At 48.1% G+C, this 18,849-nt stretch overlaps 1 protein-coding gene across 1 annotated transcript in view; it reads left to right on the top strand.

Moving 5' to 3' along the window:
• Positions 1-17,797, top strand: part of LOC105449553 (mothers against decapentaplegic homolog 6) — a 41,963-nt gene extending 24,166 nt beyond the window's left edge. Inside the window, exons 4-5 of the mRNA XM_011688813.1 lie at positions 16,794-16,994; positions 17,439-17,797. Of these exons, the coding sequence (XP_011687115.1) occupies positions 16,794-16,994; positions 17,439-17,797 (560 nt within the window). The remainder of the gene's footprint in view (positions 1-16,793; positions 16,995-17,438) is intronic.
• The last annotated feature ends 1,052 nt before the right edge of the window (positions 17,798-18,849 follow it).

The following is an 18,849-nucleotide window of genomic DNA, read 5'->3' as shown; positions in this document are numbered from 1 at the left end:
AAAAAAAACTGTAATTTTTTACCTCGAAAACGCGTGATCTTGGCACGGAAGATTTATCAGAAAACGTGATAAATCGAAAGAATTATCATGGAAAAATAGAAACATCGTGCATCACGAGAGCGGCAGTTTCCGCGACGCACGAGGATGTTTGCTTCAAAAATGATTTTTGCGCTAAAATCTTGCAACCGGAAGACGTAAAATATGCTCGCGCGTCGCCTCAACGATCACATCCTTACGCCGTAAAGTGGCAATGTTCTGAATCTCTACCTCCTCTCTCGCATCCTCGAGTCCTCCTGGTGGGGGGATATCTACTATATCTACTGGTAGGAATCCCGACTGGTGGGGATGATTCGACTAGTGGGGATCATATGAGAGCACAGAAGTGTACCGAGGGGTGATGAGGAGGTGGGCATGAGCAGTAGAGGGAACGGAGCAGCCGCCGAAAGCGTAAAGAGAGCCATAATTCGCCGGGCCGCCCCGCAATCAGGTTCGTGCTTTACAATCCGCCTTACTCGTGACATTCGTCGTCGAATGAAAAAAAGGACGGTAGTGTGCACGTTTTTACTTAAATGTTACTCGTCTCCGCGGTTGGACCGTTCCGTTAGTTTTCTCGCTCTACGTGTAACTGCGCGACGAGAGAGCGACGTACGCGTGTTTAGAGCGATTCATTGATCTTCACACGCGTAGCATCGCGCGCGGGCTACGCGGTTCATATGTCGCGCTTCTGAGGGGACGAGTCGAGTGTCGCCGCGCACGACAGAGAGAGAGAGAGAGATAGAGAGAGAGAGAGAGAGAGAGAGAGAGCGAGGAGGGAAGAGCGCGGGGAGGCAGACTCGGGAATTAAGTCTCGCGTAACGGCGAGCACGTACGGCTTTTACGCTCGCTAATGATTGTCAAGCAATTTCGCTATGCGTGCCCCAGATTTTTTTGCCGTCGTAATTTCAGACGCGCATCAATTGCCCGCTCGAGCGAGACTCGGCGACGCGGACGAGTCTCCGATCGAACGTCCGGATAGTACTTTAACCCTCCCCGTCTTATGGCTAAAGCGACTAGTTTTTTGCGCGGCTCGAGTCGAGCACGTCTCCTCTTCACACGGGACAGGAAGATTTTATTCGTCGGTCTTGTTGACATTTATCGAGCGCGTTTCTTAGCAAAAGCAGCTAGTTATACGGATAAATGTTGAGCAGTTACGAAAGTAACGCTCCCAGTGATTCTGAACACATCCGCCGTTTATGACGATTTCTAAAATCCGGTTATCTGTCTCGATTACGATAACTAGACATTGTCGTCCTTTATGATGAATGAATAAAATGCAAACATGGTCTTAAAGTTGTTCACAGTACGCTTAATAGATACGTTCTGAGTCACGATTAAGTCATTTAGCACTATCTGTCTATTTCTTTTTTTAAGAGAAATGATAAATCGTGAGGCGATAAGTCATGGCATCTCTCGGCATCACGAAACTCGCTGGCGTTTCTTCTCATCTCCTATTTATCTCCTGATGTTATTTATACGATTACACTCGCGCGGCAAGTGATACCCGAGAGTCGCCGAGCGAAGAACTGCTGCTCGGTCAAAAAAAAGTAGCGCAGACGGTGTCAGCCTTTAATCCTCTGTTCAGCGATCGACGTTTTCCGAAATTTCCGACAACTGCGTGCTGAAATATCGGGCAGTTTATCGCCGAGTATCGTCAAGTTACACGTGTTACGGCGATTATCGAGATCGAACCTGTCGATCGATAGAAAGGCGTTTCGCTCGCGCAAGAAGCACGCGCTGCTCCTGTTGCCATAAGTTACGCCTCGTCGGGCCTCGTTCAGCGCCCGAAAGGATTAAAGGATCGCGCGGGCGCGCGCGCGCACACGACTTGTTTTGTAACTATTAATAGAAGATAAAAGTTCCCCGAGAGAGGAACGACGCGCGCGTGCTCGTAGGAATTTATTACGCGCGCTTTCTGCGTCTCTAAATCTCGACGATTTAGCGGACGCGGGACGGCAGCGATTTAACGGACCGGGCGATTTTATTATTTTATTATGCGGCTCTACACACACACACACACACATAAACACACTTGTATACACATAAATATTGACGCGTTAGATCGCTATCTCGGCTTAGACGAGCGATCCTCCTGCGTGATTCTTGCCGTTTGATGATGTCGAACGATTATTACATGGTGATGACGCTATCTGGGCCCATAGAATGGCTCTGGATGTTCCGAATGGCGATGTTTCGCGGATTTATCGGAATCGTATCAATGGCAATAACAAACTGGTTGCATGTTTCCACGCGCACACGTATAATATGCATCGCGAAGCGTGTCGCCGTGTGTTGTATTCCGGGAAAAATGAAACACTACGAAAGAACAGTCAGCATTTCAAGTGAATTCTGTGAGATACTACTGTGAGGGTAAATATTGTAATTCATAACAAGCAAAATTAATAGTAAGCGCAGTAATACCTAGTGCTTACGATAATACCTGGAATTGCAATTGGGATTTTTGTCGAGATTGCTTTTACCAAGAAGAGGAATTAAGCTGCATTTTAAATTTCATTCGTAAGTCTTTATGAATGGGGACCGGAATTTAATTGAAAGTTTTATAAATTCAAAAGACCTAATAGATTTGAAAATTAATGAAGAGGTTGTTTATGCAAAATTTTGGTTTCTCGACGGTTTCACGACAGTTTCAAAAAAAATTCAACGACGAGTGTTTTGGCACTTTGAAATCCCTGCAATAACGAGATTCTAGGTGCGCCGGGGGCTCTACTCTGTCTAATGGAAAGTCCGCCTCCCGAACAAACCCCTTTTGTCGTCGATCGCAGCGATACGCGCGATTACGGACGCGCATGCCGTGCATCACGCGATACGCGTGTCGCACGCGAATACGCGTGGAATGAAAAAAATATGAAGGTCGTTCGCAGGAATTCCGTCGGTGCAACGACACTCCGCTACAGATGTCCGCTTGGCTTGTAGTTGGATCGATAGTTTTGTTTCGCGAGTATGTGTGCGTGTATGTATGTGTACGAGCGCGCGCGTGTTTGTTGCGAATCGCGAGAATTCTTCGCCGTACACGGTGCGCGGCCGTGTACGGTTTACTAGCAACGCAGAGTCGCAACGCGATATCTGAAAACCGTCAAGCTGCGTCAAACCGAGAGATCTTTAGGAATATATAGATTATATAGAAGATACTTACATCTAAAATAGGTATTTCGTGAAATAACTTTCGCAAATTTATTCATCGTTTTAATTATTTTCAAAACGACTTTTTTTAGAGCAGAATCAAGAAACACACTTGCGCGATGTGTCACTCTTCGCGACTTTTTAACGGTATATTTTTTAACAAATTTACAATTAATCCCGAGCACAAAAGTCGCCGATCGAGCATGTATGACAAGCGCTAAGAGATTGTCGCAATTGTTGCGAAAGCTCTATGCGGAAAACGGAATTCGCGACGAGACTCGCCGCGCGCGCGCACGCGCCGAATCGATCGCGCGACGCTAAATCACTCGTGTCAGAAACCCGCGGGACCCGAGGCGCGCTTCTTCCGGCGTTGTCTAACGCATACTTTCGCCGTCTCGAAAGTCGTTACGAGTTAGCATTCCTTTACCGTCAAAGGGGCGCGCCGACGATTTATCTGCGACACACATCTCCCTTTTTTTTCTAGATTAGCAAAATCATTGGCTATCAAAATCGTGCAGAATATGAAAAGGAAGCGACTTTTGCGCTGGCGAAATTCGGGAATGTATTAGCATAATCGTCTAAGAGTTCCTGATTCCGGGAAGGACTTATCAGAGAGGGGAAAAGAGTAGAAAATTTATTCGCCAGTGATAAAGATCGGTTTTACAAGGAAATACTGCACGTATGTCGTGAATCGCCGCAATTTTAATTGGCGCACGTAGTGCGTTATTGCGTTCCGCACTTTATTTGTACAACAAAGGTTTGACGCATTTGAGCGATATATCTCGAAGCTCGACGAATCGCCACACTATCGCTCGAGAGCCGTCTCTCCCGCGAGCAATTCCTCAACTTCCTCGTGCTGCCGACGCCACTGTGCGCCGGAGCGCTCTTGCAAAATTATCGAACGCAGTTTCGATGTGCGTATCTCGAACGAGCGTGCGAGTGCGAGAGATAAGGAAGAGAGGAGGGAGAAGGGGTGGAGAGTAAGAGAAGAAATCGGGGGGCCCTCCGCGGGTGTGTGACGTTCGGTGAACCGGCGAAAAAAAAAAGAGACGCACCATCGTCGTTACGCGTGTATGTACGTACACGCGTGCAAAATACGCGCGCGCGCAACTCGAGCCCCCACATACATTCCACTACGCATACACGCGCGTATGCACGCGGCCCTGTTTGCATAGGGTCAAAGAATTGGTCAAAGAAAGAGAGGAGGACAGAAAGAGGAACGGGTGGTGGACGCGGGATCGCGGAATAGCGCGGAGCGAGGGAAGGATAAGGTAGGCACGAGAGAGACGGGAAAAGCGTGCCTTGAGGGGGAGGGCGAAGAATGAGAGAGAGAAAGAGAGAGGGTGCGTGTTTGCGGATGAGGAGAGCGAGCGAGCGAGTGAATGGTCGTGGACTCTGTCTCGCGGGGCGAGTCTCGTGGAGACGAAGATGGAGGCGAAGTGCGGAGGGAGGAGATGTGGATAGAGGGAGAGACAGCTGTCGGTGGGAGAAAGACGTGCATCGGCGGGAGAGAAAGAGGGAGAGAGAGGGAGAGAGAAAGAAAGAGAGATTGTACGGCCGCGAAGGAGAGACTTGACTGCGAGAACGGACCGCTGTCCGCGCGCGCGAGAGTAGGACGGAGGAAAAGAGTGGTTAGGCGGCGCCTGGTATGTGGCGCCTTCACTGGCGTCGGGCCATCTTTTATTCTGCCATTACAAAGCGTCAACACGTATCTCCCCATGCGCGCCTGTATGCACGCACACGCACACATGGCGTCCATGCGTAACGCCGCCGTGCGTTATGTACAAGCGCTTTACGCGTATCTCCTTACGGGCGCATTGTTTGCGGACAATGACGAGGATGCCTACGATGACGACGATGACGACGGGTTCCCAAGATTCCTGTCGCCGGTCTTTTTATTTTTATTTTTTTGTTTAGGATTGTCTAGGAAGCCCTCTCGATCTTTCCTTTTTTCCGTATTTTTCCTTTTTCTTTTTTTCTCCATTTCGGGACCCAAACACGTGTCCTGCGTTATGGATGACGCGCTCTTAAGAAAGCGAACTTTGGCTTTGAAAGGGTCGTGTCTATGAGCACACCCGATTCTTTTTACGAGCTTGGGCGCTGTTGAGTTCTGCGTTAGTCAATTCGTGCACTTTTTCCTGCCTTCCCACGTCCCTATTTTTTTACGGTCGAATTTTTTCTTTTCTTTTTACGCCACACGTACATCTCGCATTCTTGTGTCTATACACACATGTTCAACAGGACCACCGAAGATTCTGTTTTTTTTTTCTTCATAAACTCATCAACTGAAATTTTTTCATTTTTCTATAAGTATCAAAAAATATCAATATATGATTTAAAATAATAATAATTTTTTAAACACTACAATTTAATAATTGTAATTGTTTAAGGATTTATATATAATATTCGCTAATAATATTTGCACTACAGATATTTACACCTGATTTCACGGTGAAGGAGCGAAACGCCAGTTATTAATATCGATCCGCCGAAAACGTCTATTAAAGTCTAAAGTTTCGACGGTGCATCGCGGTGCTGCGACGGGTTGCGGTGGTACGATGTCGATAAGGGCCAACGAAAATATAAGCGCTGCCAAGTGTCCTTTTGATCGAGCATTGCCGCTGCAGCCGCCGCCACCGTACGCTCGCGCGTAATAGTGGCGAGGAATCTTTTTTTAGACCCTCGTGCCGCGGCCGACACTCTCCGCTTGCAGGAGAACCGAAATAAATTGAACGATTTTATTGCGATACTATTCGCGGCTCGCCCGCCTACTTGTTTCACAATGCCTGATGTCCTGATGTACATACACGCATATCTATATATACACACACATTAATTGGGGGGGGGGGAGACATATTATATATATACATATATATATATATATATGTATATGTATATACCTCTCTCTTCCCCTCCTTCTTTACCCCGCCCTCGCATTTTATTCAGATTCCGTACGTGCACCAACACACGGCGCATTCCCCGGTGCGCGGTGTACGCTGCCAGGCAGGCGCCAATAATATTCTCGCTGTACCGTTCTCTAATATGACACGCACTTAAGCAAACACCCGATGACTTTATGCCTTACTATGCGCGCATACGAACACATTACTACGCATGCACGCACGCACGCACGTATTTCGCGAGTGCGTCTCCTGGCGCGTACGCGCGGTGTCCGTCGCTGTCCTAATAGAGCTCGACAATAGATTCTCGTTAGGCTCGAAATCGAATCCCTCTTAAGAGGAATACTAGAGAGAGAAAGAAAGGTTGCGATTCGTTCGGCTACAAATTTGATTTAAAATCCGCTGATTGCTTGACATTTAATTGTCAGACGTTTGAAGGGGGACACCCTGTGTCCACGCGCCTATACACACACGCCGTGCGCGCCGGCGTAATTTTGCAAGTCCGCGTGGGCGTCGTATACTCCGGGAGGGAAGATGCAATTCTTAAACGCGCGAGAGAGCCGTTTAATCCGTTGGATCTATCTCTTGCCTATTCAGCGACGCGTGGCGCGGCGCGACACTCTGACGCGATCAAAGTCTTATTAAATGCATCGCGAATCGATAATTCTATTTTTAGATTTTTACACGCGCTCGCGTCCGTTCTCTGTCTCTTATTAAATAATTTACAGCACGATACATCTATTTAATCGTGACTCGTAACTCGCATTCATTATTATATCACTATGTTACTTGCGCATAGATAATCGTTATGAGCATAACTATTTTCTTTCTATATACATACACCCGGCGTACACGTATACGTCGCCGGTCGCCCTCCCCTCTCCCCCCCGCCCCTCCATCAGAGATGAGATACTCGTTTTCTCGGAATGCGCGCGGCGATATTATTCCGCCGATATTTATGCCACGCGTGTCAGGTTTGCGTGCGCGAGTCGAGCCCGGCGACGACGATGACGACGACGGGCGACAGGGCGACGTAATGCATTTAGAAACCGGACGAGCGGCGCGACGCAGGAAGCGAGCGGTTTATGGCTTTGTTGTCGTCGTCATCGTCGTCGTCGTCGCTGTCGTCGTTTCGTCGCACGCGAGCGCGTGCGATTTTTTTCGGTCGCGCTCGTCGTTCCGCGAGGTCCGACCGATCAACCCATCGTCGTCGTCGTCGTCGTCGTCGTGGATAGAATCCCACGTGAAAGTCAAGCCGTTGCGCCTCGCCGGCGCGACGGACGATCCTTTCCCGCTGGTCTGGTTTAAAAGGCGTCTGTCCTCGACTTGGCGACTCGCTGACGCGGTCATCCGTCGCCTCTCTGACGCCCGTGACACCCGCCGATACCGTCGCGCCGTTTCGATTGACAAGGGAGAGAGAGAGATAGAGCGAGCTTCCCCTCCCGCGTAGGTATACCTGTGCCCTCACGTGAGTCTTTCTCTCTCTTTTTTTTTTTATCAATGCCGTCTAAGAGTGCTCGACTACGAGTGCCTATTTGGATATCTATGCGCTGCTAGATATCCAGAAATAACGTCGATAAATTTCGGTATAGACAGAAACGCGATATCGAGACCTCTCCACTCCTAATTCATCTGCAATGTATTTAAAGTTACATAGGAAAATGTCCCACTTTTTTTAGAAAATTAATATTGTCAATAATATTCTGGCAAGCTATTTGATGCTACGAAACATAATGCGTGAGATATAAATTAGAAAAATTATTTCAGCGATTTACGTCTACGAGGCGATGATAAAGTGCGCGATTGACATTTTTATAATTTCGCTAATCGACGCGAACGTATGCCATGGTTGTTTTTCGCGGAATTTCTGGACGCGTTCCTAAGCGCCGATCACAATCGCCTTCGTGAAGCCGCGGCGGTAAAATTCGATCGAAATGGCATTGCTCTTACTAGGTCAGCTCGCCCGCTACTTTCCGCGATCAGGTCAGCGCGTATTACGCAACTTTGACGCTTCGAGTTTTAACGCATTCGGACACGTACGCGTTAACGTGCCGGCGAAAAAAGGCGCAATCTCCGAGATTCGCGGACTCGGCGAAATTATATATACCGGTTTCTCGATCCTCTCTCCTCGCGCGGGGGAAAAGTGACGCGAACGGATCGTCGCGAGGAGGATCGCCACGGGTGGTATATCTTCATTGATCTTCTGGAAATCGCGGTGTCTCTCCCTCAAGGTAAGCCGGTAAACGGTGTTCTCGCGCATCTTTATTCCGACAGATCATCGTCTAGCTTCTTCTCGTTTCCGATTATACGCGTGAGGTTGAAAACGATTCTCTTCCCTTCCGGGCGCACCTGCCTCCAGTGCACACCCCCCTCTCCCTTCCCCCGTCTGGACCGATCTGTCCGAAGAAATGCGCAATTCGACACTCAACTGACGGACGTTCACGATAGTCGTATTATCAATTTTAATCGTGTATTTAGCACATATTTATTAACGCGTGTGTATACCGGGTTTCTGTCGCAACGAATGAGACAGACGGCCTCCGCGCGATAATTCGTAATACATATCTCGGACGCATTTATCTAAGCATACTTAACTTAGCGCCACTGGTTATGTAAATATTTGCGGGTTGCGATATTTAGGTGATAGAACACTATCGCGCGTTTTCAGTCACAGTGAGAGTCCAAAATACTTTTATGCGCAATTTTTAGAGAGACGAACTGCGCGGCGTGCCAGATTTAATATTCGATCTCGAGGAGGGAGAAAAAAAGGACGCGAGAGCTGCGAAGCTGCGGGCTTTTTTCTGACTCTCGACGGGGGACGTACTTTTTTTTTAAGGACAGAAGAGCCAAAGGCGGATTCTTGATGAGATTTCTATTTTTAGAGAGATAGAATTTACAAATAAACGATAAGTCGAAGGTGATAAAGATATTTCTCTTCGGTATCAGAGTGGACATTCCTCCCACACGGGACTTCCCTCGTAATCACGGCGTCGTCGGCCGCAGGACTGGGGCGTCTGAGAACCTCGTCCTGCGGGCCGCGGCTAAGTTCCCGGCGGCTTTCGAAAATAACTGAAAATCCGAGTCTCTCGCGGTACACAGCACAGGCGCCACCGACACGCTTACACGCGCATCTTATCGCGAGCAAACACCGCTCGGCTAAACTCGTAGTTCCCTATCGCTCTCGCTCTCGTCTATCAAACTAGATATATATATATATATATATATATATATTTATACACCACATACATACACATACAAGCCGCATGTGTGGTACATGCATATATAATACGGCGGCGGTATCGCGCGCTCGCGCGTACGTATACAGGGTGTCTTTCGGAGTCGCACAAAGACCGCCGAGACTCATCTCGTTCCCGCGTTACGGTATCTGATACGGAAGCGGATACGGCGGCTATTTTTAGCGAACATTGCGTTTCCCATTCCGGGAACAAAAATAGACGAGTCCATCGCGCGAGAGGATCGAGAAGTAAAAAGCGCGTCGCGCCTGTCTTCGGACGGAGATTGATTCGCCGGGGTCAAATCGGTTCTTAGCCTTTAATGAGTGTATACCAGCCGCACACACGCGCTGCATATGCAACGGAACCAATAAATAATACGGACTGTCGTTGAGAGATTAAGATGCGCGCGTAAAAACGTATTTGCTCCAGTCTGGTGAATTGAATTAGAATATTCATAAATGGTGTATATTATGTTATCTCTCGCTCTCAACCGTCACAATATTTATACATTGGAGTACAAGAATGAGTGTTCTTGTGGATGAATATGACCTCATAGTAATGTAAATAAGACTAATGTGCACTACGGTATATTATTAACTTAAATATTCTTTCCTTTTTCCAATATACATAAATTGCACTTTTAATGTCCACCTTACAACGAACGCGAAGAGTCCTGATGTAGTATTATAGTAATATTATGTTTGTCTAAATTGTAGTGTATAAGACAAAAAGTTTCTAGAGTGAATTTATTTGATATTTATCTAAATAAGTTATGAAACGAGCCTACGAGTCGAGCGTTTTTCACGTTTAGTAAAGCAGACGCGGGCGCTCAATCGAGTAAACGACGATGTTTCGACCTCTCGAGCGAAGTGGGACTCGCCGGGTTTTGCGATAAGTCCGCGCGACGGAGGTGAGGAATTTGGCAAGTACGTCCCTGGTAGCGGAGACTTGTGGGTTATACGACTGGAGCTCTCGTTGCGCTCGCGTATATATATATATAATATGTATGTTTATACACGCGCGACACACGCACACGCGTACATGCCGGGGAGGCGGTCGCGATGGCCGGCTTTCCTGCGAGCGCGAGCTACGCGAGAGCGCGTGTGTCGTGTTAGGTATGCAACGCGCACCTATACGGCGCTACGGCGCGGCGCGCGGTCGTAGAAAGGCCGTTTGAAGGACAAGGGTCACGTCTCTCTCGCCGAGCGCCGATATATATACGTTACACGGCCGCTGCCTTTACTACCTTTACCGTATAGCCGTCGATCCCGATGCGTGCGCGATGCATGTCCCTCCCGGATGGCCGGCGCGATTTTGCGCGCGTGCACGCGTGCCCCCGCGGACGAACGGGGGGGACCGCGAAATTCTTTCCTTCCTTTTGGAATAGATAGACGGAGATAGATACGCGCGGTTAGATACGCGGGAATCAGGGTCAAGACCAAGAATCCACGAGCGTAGCGGATCTGGAGGAAAGACAGATTATAGAAAGAAATACAGAAAGGCATTTCGATCGGAACCGTGTATTATTATATGAAATGCAATTGCAAAGAATTAATACAAAGACTAGTGTAAAAAATATGAAAGGAGAGAGGTGATATTTTGTCACGCGTATTTGCGTCACCATTTTTCGTAACTTTCTGCGTGGAGATCTCTTGAGAGGTGGTGGTTGCATGATTTATTTCTGATAAACGAACACGTGATAAAAGTCATCAAAATACGTGCTTTAAAATTTTTATATGTCCATATTCTAAGCTGCTTTACGACTCTTTTTATGCGAGGGATTTTGAATCGTATAATCCGCAGTTTAATTTTTTCGTCGCGACGCATGAATGAAAGATTGAAATCTTACAAGTTACAATTATTTTTCCTGTGTACGGTGTTTTACGTAGGAATTCTCTCCGCTTTGTGACATATATGCGGCTTTTATCTTCTTTACGTGCGAGATTTTTAACACGCGGAACACAGCGTGATTGTCGCCGTCGTCGTCGTCGTCGTGCATGTGCACCTACGTTACTTGGCTCGGCCATGCCAAGATTGGGAACCTTATCTAAGCTTCAGGGTGTTTGACCCAACTGGGAAAACACATTGGCACTCCGGTGGCTTTGCATTGGTCGCTCGCGATCCTCTTAAAGCGCCGTTCACAATTGGCTTTCCTTATCGACCGGAGCGACATGAAAGCGTGGTCGCGACGTCACGTCGTCACGCAGCTGTCTTTGAAACGTCGATATTAAAGCTCTTCTCAAAAAATTGCACGGATTGTAGAACTACGGTCTTCCTTTACATTTCAATTTTTCGAAAAGTACTAATGTTATCCCGAAGAAAACAAATTTCAATTTTTATCATTATGAAAATGGATATATCGTGGATATTAAGAATTGAAAAATAAAATATATTTTATTTCCTCTTGACCGATTATTCCATTGAAGTCTTATTAATTAGACTGAATACCTCGTGCCAGAGACAAGCGCACAATTCACTTGGCACTTTTCTCAATGCGAATATGCTAATATGCCGATTCGTCACACGCCGGTTACAATTCAACGTTAAATTGAATGACATTCCGATGGAGGAAACGGCTCGCCTCTCGAATGGCGAGCGTTCTCCCTGTCTACGGCTTTTCTCCTCGCCGGAACGCGAGTCGAATTCACGTGCGCGTCGCACACGAAGGAACGCGGCGGAATATAAATCTCTGGCGGATTAATTTACGAACGTAAAATATCGGGCCGATCAAAACAACACCCCCGCCGGCGGCCGGTCGTTCCGCGAGGCGTACATACGCAAGTCGCGTCGGGGTGGAGGAGGAGGGACGAAGTCGGAAGGCCGCCGGGCATTATTCTTGCAGATCCGCGACGCGGCGGCTCGCGGCAGCGGCGGCGCAGAGCGCGTCGATAAGTAATTGCATCCAATCTCCCTGGAATTCGCTTTCGGGCCGAGTGCCGCGACGACGACGACGACGACGATGGCGACGGCGGCATCGGCCGTTCCGCTTCTTCCGCGTCTCCTTCTCCCGCTCGCTCCGAAATTTATTATCGGGGAGGAGACTCGCCGCGCGCCCCGATGATTTACGAACGGCCCCGTGCCCCCGCGAGCGCTTTTTCTAACGTCTGAATTTATTCGCTGCGCGTCGCGACTCCCGCGCCGCCCGCGACCTCGACGCCGGACAAGCGCGAGCCATTATCTTGCGGAGCGATAATTTTTTTTTCTTTTTCTTTAGAATTAACGAGTTGAAAACGAAAATTTCTCGCGCGAGCTCACCGCGTGGATAATTGACCGATCGATTTTGCAGCGGACGATTCCGATCGCATACATAAATCCCCTTCTTTTCCTGCTTCTTTTCCCTTTCCTCCCGCGATCGTTTGGTTATTTGGTCGATTTTGTATCCGCGGATTATGATTTTAGCGTGTCTTATCTCACGAGATGTATACGCGCGTTCTGTCAGAAGCGGCGATGGGGCGGTGGCAACAGCAGCGGCGGCGGCATGGCAGCAACCAACAGCAGCGATGGTATCGCATTCCAAACGAGACCCCAGACACTTTAGCCGACGCTGTCGCGTGTCTCGGGACGCGGCGCGCGTTATTTTTCTCCCATCCGTGTTTACACACGCTCCCGTGCAAACACCTTGCCCGTATCGCTCCGCGCGGCGATTGGTATGCGGCTGGGGAAGGTCGACACTCGAGATCTGCGTACGCTGCAAACGATAAGTATCGACCGCGACCGACTCCGCGCGCTGGCCATTAGACAGATCCACTCCGATCGCAGGCGCGCCCGCGCGGCGCACCGCGAGCTTGTTTTATTATTTTGTCACAGCGTCCCGCGAACGTGAACTCGCGCATCGCTAAAAAATTATATAGTTATACTCAAAGAGGAATAAGAGAAAGAAAGGATGAAAATGTGAGACGTCTCTGTCGTCAAGTCAGAATTTAATTCGCCGATAAACGAGATATGACTCGTATTTTCTTATCAGGGACGTATTAACGTCGAAGTATTAACGCGTCTTACAATTAGGGGGAAATACTTAACAAAAGTCTACATTCTCATGTTGCGGCACGTTTGGAGGATTTAGCGAATTGGAGTTATCTCTCCTTCTCTCTCCCTGGCACAGAGGACGGGTAATTCTCGCGGCGTGCAGCACGCGGTCGCCGGCACCGATTTCATTGAGAGGTTTTTCTTAACCGCGACAAGATCCTTGGAAACGAGAGCGATTACGAAAATAAAAGACTTCGCGGACGTGCGTCGCTAAGAGAGCCAGACGTGAAATAATATTATACGTCCGTCTCTCTCTCTCTCTCTCTCTCTCTCTCTCTCTCTCTCTCTCTCTCTCTCTTCCTCTCTATCTCGATATAGAGAAATGAGGACACTTAAGAGCCGCGGCAAGCTGCAGTCAATTCCGTAATTGCTTCTTTATCGTGATCTTCAGAGAACCGACAGAATTGCTTTATTACAGGGCTTTCGGTCTGCTTCCAATTTTCCGAGTCACATGCGCCGCCCGCCGCGCGTCTCTGCGTGTGGCGTGGCCCACATTTAGTGACTGCGCTTATTGTATCGCGCGCGCACGTCCGCTGCGTGCGGGTCGCGCGGGACGCGCACCTCGCGATTCTCGCTCGCTTCCTCTCCGACGCGTTATCCCCGTGATGATTAATCCCTTCCCGCGATAGCGACGCGATCGTCAGAGTGCTTTTACTTCAACATCGAGAATTCCGACCGGCCGGAGCGACAGGATTTAATAACGCTCGCTGTATTAAATTAAATTGTCCATTTCCGTACGCTCGAGTCTCGCGAAATCTTCCCGGCCTCGCAGATCACTTGGAAACAACTACCTCTCGGACGCGTCGAAACGAAAGCGAGTACTTCTCTCCTCGTACGCGATTTCCTAATAATCCAGACGATATCCAGTAATGACAGTCGCCTCTCGGGACACCCTGTATATCCGGCGGTATCTACCTCTTGCCGTTGATTTCGCGCTTCTGGTCCGCGGCGCGATAACTCGATGGGGAATAAAACGCGCAACGAGCGGCGACGGCGGCGGCGGCCAGAAACTGCGGAGGGACCGCAGACGATCGCAGATAAACATGAAAATTCGACGGCGACGACAACGACGACGACGACGTCGACGACGGCGGTGGCGACGGCGGGCGACGCGACAGGCGTCCTTGCTCCAACCACTCGCGCTACTACCGATGACGTAATCGTCGCGATACCCCGCAATCTTGGCGCCGCGGTAAACTCGTAATATCTATTTTTATCTGTGGTGGAAGCAAGGGGCCCCCCGATTCCCCGCCGCCGCCGTCGCCGCCGCCGCCGCCGCCGCCGCCGCCGCCGCCGCCGTCGCCGTCGCCGTCGCTGCCGCCGCCTGCGCCCCATCTTTCTCTTTCTCTTTCTCGGTGCGTGACGCCGCTTCACGACACACACGCCAGCTCGTCGTGGAGCCGCGCGGAGAACAGCCAAGCCGAGCCGAGCCAAGCCCCGCGAGAGATGTCCGAGCGGGACCTCCCGAAGACCGAACGATGTTTATTGCGGTCGCGATAACGCTGTTTTCGGTCGCGTCGCGCGTCTTCCTTGCGACCGAGCTTCCGGATCTGTCGAATTTCCGACCCTCCTCGGCCGTCGAGGATTGGGAGCTCCGGTCGTCGATCGCGTTACCGATCATCGGCAAGAGATCGTCAACGTGCGGAGATCGTCTTCGACGGCTGCGCGCTAGGTGACGCGAAATTACTCGTTCGCGTCGCGGTGGAGCGTGAGAAAAAGAGAGCAAGTAAGAGATTGACGTCGAGGTATTTAATTGATGCTAATTCTCCCGTAATTGTGACGAAAGTTATCTCGTAGATTAATTTATTAATACACAAAATTCCATTTTATATAAGAAATCGTATTAATTAATTATTTGATTATTATTTTGCATGTTTGAAAGAATTAAAACGAACGCTCTGATTTATATTGTATTATAAAACCCTTAACATATATCAGGAATTGACGTTGTGATTATTAACTGTTTTTTCCATTTTAAACTTAAAATGTACTTCCATATATCATGTTACGCAACATAATTTTATTTGCAATATCAAAATACAATATATGATGTTATTAAATATGAAATAAATACAGTGAATAAATGTCAAATCGATGAGAGGTGAAAATAATATTAAATAGATAAAGATAGAGGGAAAAATAATTTTAAATATTGAATGAACGTAATATTTAAATGTTAAATCGATAAGAAGAATAGCGAGAATAATACCGAGATCGTAACAATGACCAAGACGTGCCAAGACGTTTGACATCGTATCGTGTTAACATTAATCCGTGACCGTCTCATGTCATTGTATTCTTAGGCTCGGAACACAAATCGGCACTCGAGGTTGCACCATCGGTGCGATGCACATCTTGCGCCTTCCTCCGAATTTCTTACTTCGCTCGGCCCGCCACGTCCGGCCTGCGGAATCCTGGCGCCGGTCCCAGGCGGCGGCGGCGGCGACGACGCCACCGGCCGCCGCGCCGGGAGACGCCGTAACGACGAAAAGCGTGGGAGATCTGCCGGCGTGCCTTTGTATCCACCGCCCGCAGCTTCTTTTCCCCGGTATAAACCTCTTTACCGGAAAAGGCCACTCGTTAACAAAGATCTCCCGAAGGGGCGTCTCTCTTTCTCTCTCTCTCTCTCGTCGGACCGACATCCGGTAGATAAACATTCAGAAAATTTTTCGTGCGTCTCGACGACGTATTATTTTTGACAAACACGATTAGACGAAGAACCAACAATGCTGTAATCTTTTATGGTCGTAATCTGGGTAGTGATAAAGCACTTCTTTCCGGTCGTAAGGCCGGTCATGCTCGATACATACGACGTCCATTTATTTGCGGACATGACGGTGCATGTAAAATGGATAGTTTCGGAGCGTCCAACGATAGCCTTTTTCGTTGCGGATCAGCCAACAATAATATTCTAATCTCGGAAGTCTCGGTATTATACTTTTCGACTGAACAGAAGCTCTGCGTCATTTGTTTCAAAATACTTTCGACCGGTATTTATGCATCTGTGTCTGTGTGCTACAAAAGGTGCCTTAATTATATGGTTAAAAACCATAAATTTTCGAAAGATCACGCTCCACAAGAATATTTGTAGAATTTTTTAAATTTCTTTTTGTATATACATGCGTTAGTTTTTATATATGCACCACTCCACATTATCTCGCATATTTATCATCACAATTCCATCTTATTTTATTTAAAAGGAGAAATTCAATATACTATTTGATGCAATTGCATCGATTGCGGCCTTTTTAATTCGCGAGTGGCGAAGCGCCGCGTGTACGCACGTAGGATTGCGAGGGGCAGCGTTGAAATAAAGAAACGCTGTACGCTTGACGTGTCGTAAACGATGTAATGTCATTGATCGACGGCAAGCGATAGTGGACGCTTGGCGCATCACAGATTAGCAAAAGTCTTCACACCTTAAAAGTTTTTTTTTTCTCCTGATCGTTCGCAGGTGAGACGGGACAGAGGGAATGGTGCACCCTGGCGTACTGGGAATTGGGCGGTCGAGTCGGTCGTCTGTATCCCGTGGAACTATCGACGGTGAACGTCTTCGACTCCCTTCACGACGGCGACGGCCTCTGCCTGGCGACTATGGCCGAGAATAACAATGCGCCGCCCGCGGTCCAGCGTACGCGCAGCAAAATCGGCCTCGGTAAGTCCGTTCGTACATATCTCTTTTGCTAAAAATAAAATTGTTCTTTAATTCTTGCTTCTTATATACACGTAACCTTCGATTTTATTGTGAAAAGGAAATGTGTATATGCTTGAATATAAGTTCTTATAGATGATTTTCGTAATAATACATATGAAAAAAAGAGACAATATTTTATCGTAAAGTGCGCATGCAATTTCCTGTTTTTAAAAGGCATAATAAATTGCGATAAAATGTCAAGATTTCCGACAGACGTTGGGATATAAAAAATAAAATAAAATTGATTTTTTAAATTAATATCTATTCTTGTCTGAAAATATTTTTCTATCTATAAGTATAAATATCTATAAGTATAAAGAATTAAAAGTATTTTATATCCATACATATGTAGCTTGCAAAGATGTCAAAATTGGTAACTAAGGAAAATCTTGTCTTTTGTCGCAGGGCTAACGCTCAGCCAGGAAGCGGACGGTGTATGGGCGTACAATCGGTCGGAGAGTCCGATCTTCGTGAACTCGCCCACCCTGGACGACCCGGAATCGAGGACGCTGCTGGTTTACCGGGTGCCGCCGGGTTTCTGTCTCAACATCTTCGACCGCGCCAAGATCATGCAGCTTCCATACGGCGGCGGCGGCGGCGGCGGCGGTGGCGGCGGCCAGACCTCCGGCTTCACCGCCTCCGGCCCCGTCGACATTAACTCCGTCCGCATCAGCTTCGCCAAGGGTTGGGGACCCAATTATTCGCGGCAGGAGGTCACCTCCTGCCCGTGCTGGCTCGAGGTGCTCCTGGCGCCGTGCAGGTGATCATCCCCAAGGCTGGCCGGGCCGAAGAGTATTGTCAAATCTCGTCCTCAACTCGCGCCTCTTGCTCCTCCTCGTCGTCATCGTCCTCGTCGTCGTCGTCGTCGTCGTCTTCGTTGTTCTCGGGGAGGATGATCGGTGATAGTGATGCGCTGACCGTGGCCTTTAGCTCCGTCCTAGCGAGAGCTGTGTTAATAATAAATTAATAAAAAGAACACGTGTGTGTGCGCCGGGGGCGATCCCTTAGCGGCGCGCGCGTGCCGGGATCGCCCCAACAACCCCAGCAGTCTTACCAAAGTACACGCCGTCAATATAATACGTTTTTAGAAAAAACAACATCGTGTTCCGCTTTCGTCGGTAGAACGAGAGATGGGAACGAGAAGAATGGAGATTGTTCGCGAGCGTGTTCATCGAGCGCGTACGAGCGGAGAGATTCACATCGAGATTCATACGAATGGGACTTATGATCTTTACGAAGCGTGCGTTTGATTCTTTTCCCCCTTTTTTTAATTTTATTTTCTAATCGATTAAGCGTCGATGCTGTTCTCGAGATTCGTGTGAGAATTTCCGACAGAGGAAGCAGAGAGAGTCGGGCTTCCGATAGGTCTAGTCACTTGCGTTTACGGTCTACGCGCGCCGACTCGCGAATTCGCGTGTGGATTCTGAATTCAGCATGGCAGGGAAAAATTCTTAGTCTCGTAAAGATGGAACATGAAGCGAGAAGTAACATCGACGAAACAGAGAGGATAAACAGTACGTAGATAAAGAGTAATCTACTCATGATCGCTCTTTGAGAAACATTTTTCGAATAATCGCTTTCAGTTGTTACAGAAAGAATTCAGAGAACAGCAGGGATTCATCGGCATTTAATAATGAAAGAGAAAATAATTACTCAATATAATAGCGCAAAAAATAATTGAACAATCAGCTGTTCCTAGATTTTTTGTAAGTTACAAACAGATTTATAAACTTTTCCGTACACTCGTTATATTTCGTAGAACTTATGTTATTGATGAGAAAACTAAATTAACGTTAAAAACTATAAGAACTGTGTA

This window comes from Wasmannia auropunctata, unplaced genomic scaffold (genome assembly GCF_000956235.1).
Source record: "Wasmannia auropunctata unplaced genomic scaffold, wasmannia.A_1.0 LD336111.1, whole genome shotgun sequence".
NCBI classification, from domain to species: domain Eukaryota; kingdom Metazoa; phylum Arthropoda; class Insecta; order Hymenoptera; family Formicidae; genus Wasmannia; species Wasmannia auropunctata.
This window is presented reverse-complemented; position numbering and strand designations above follow the sequence as displayed.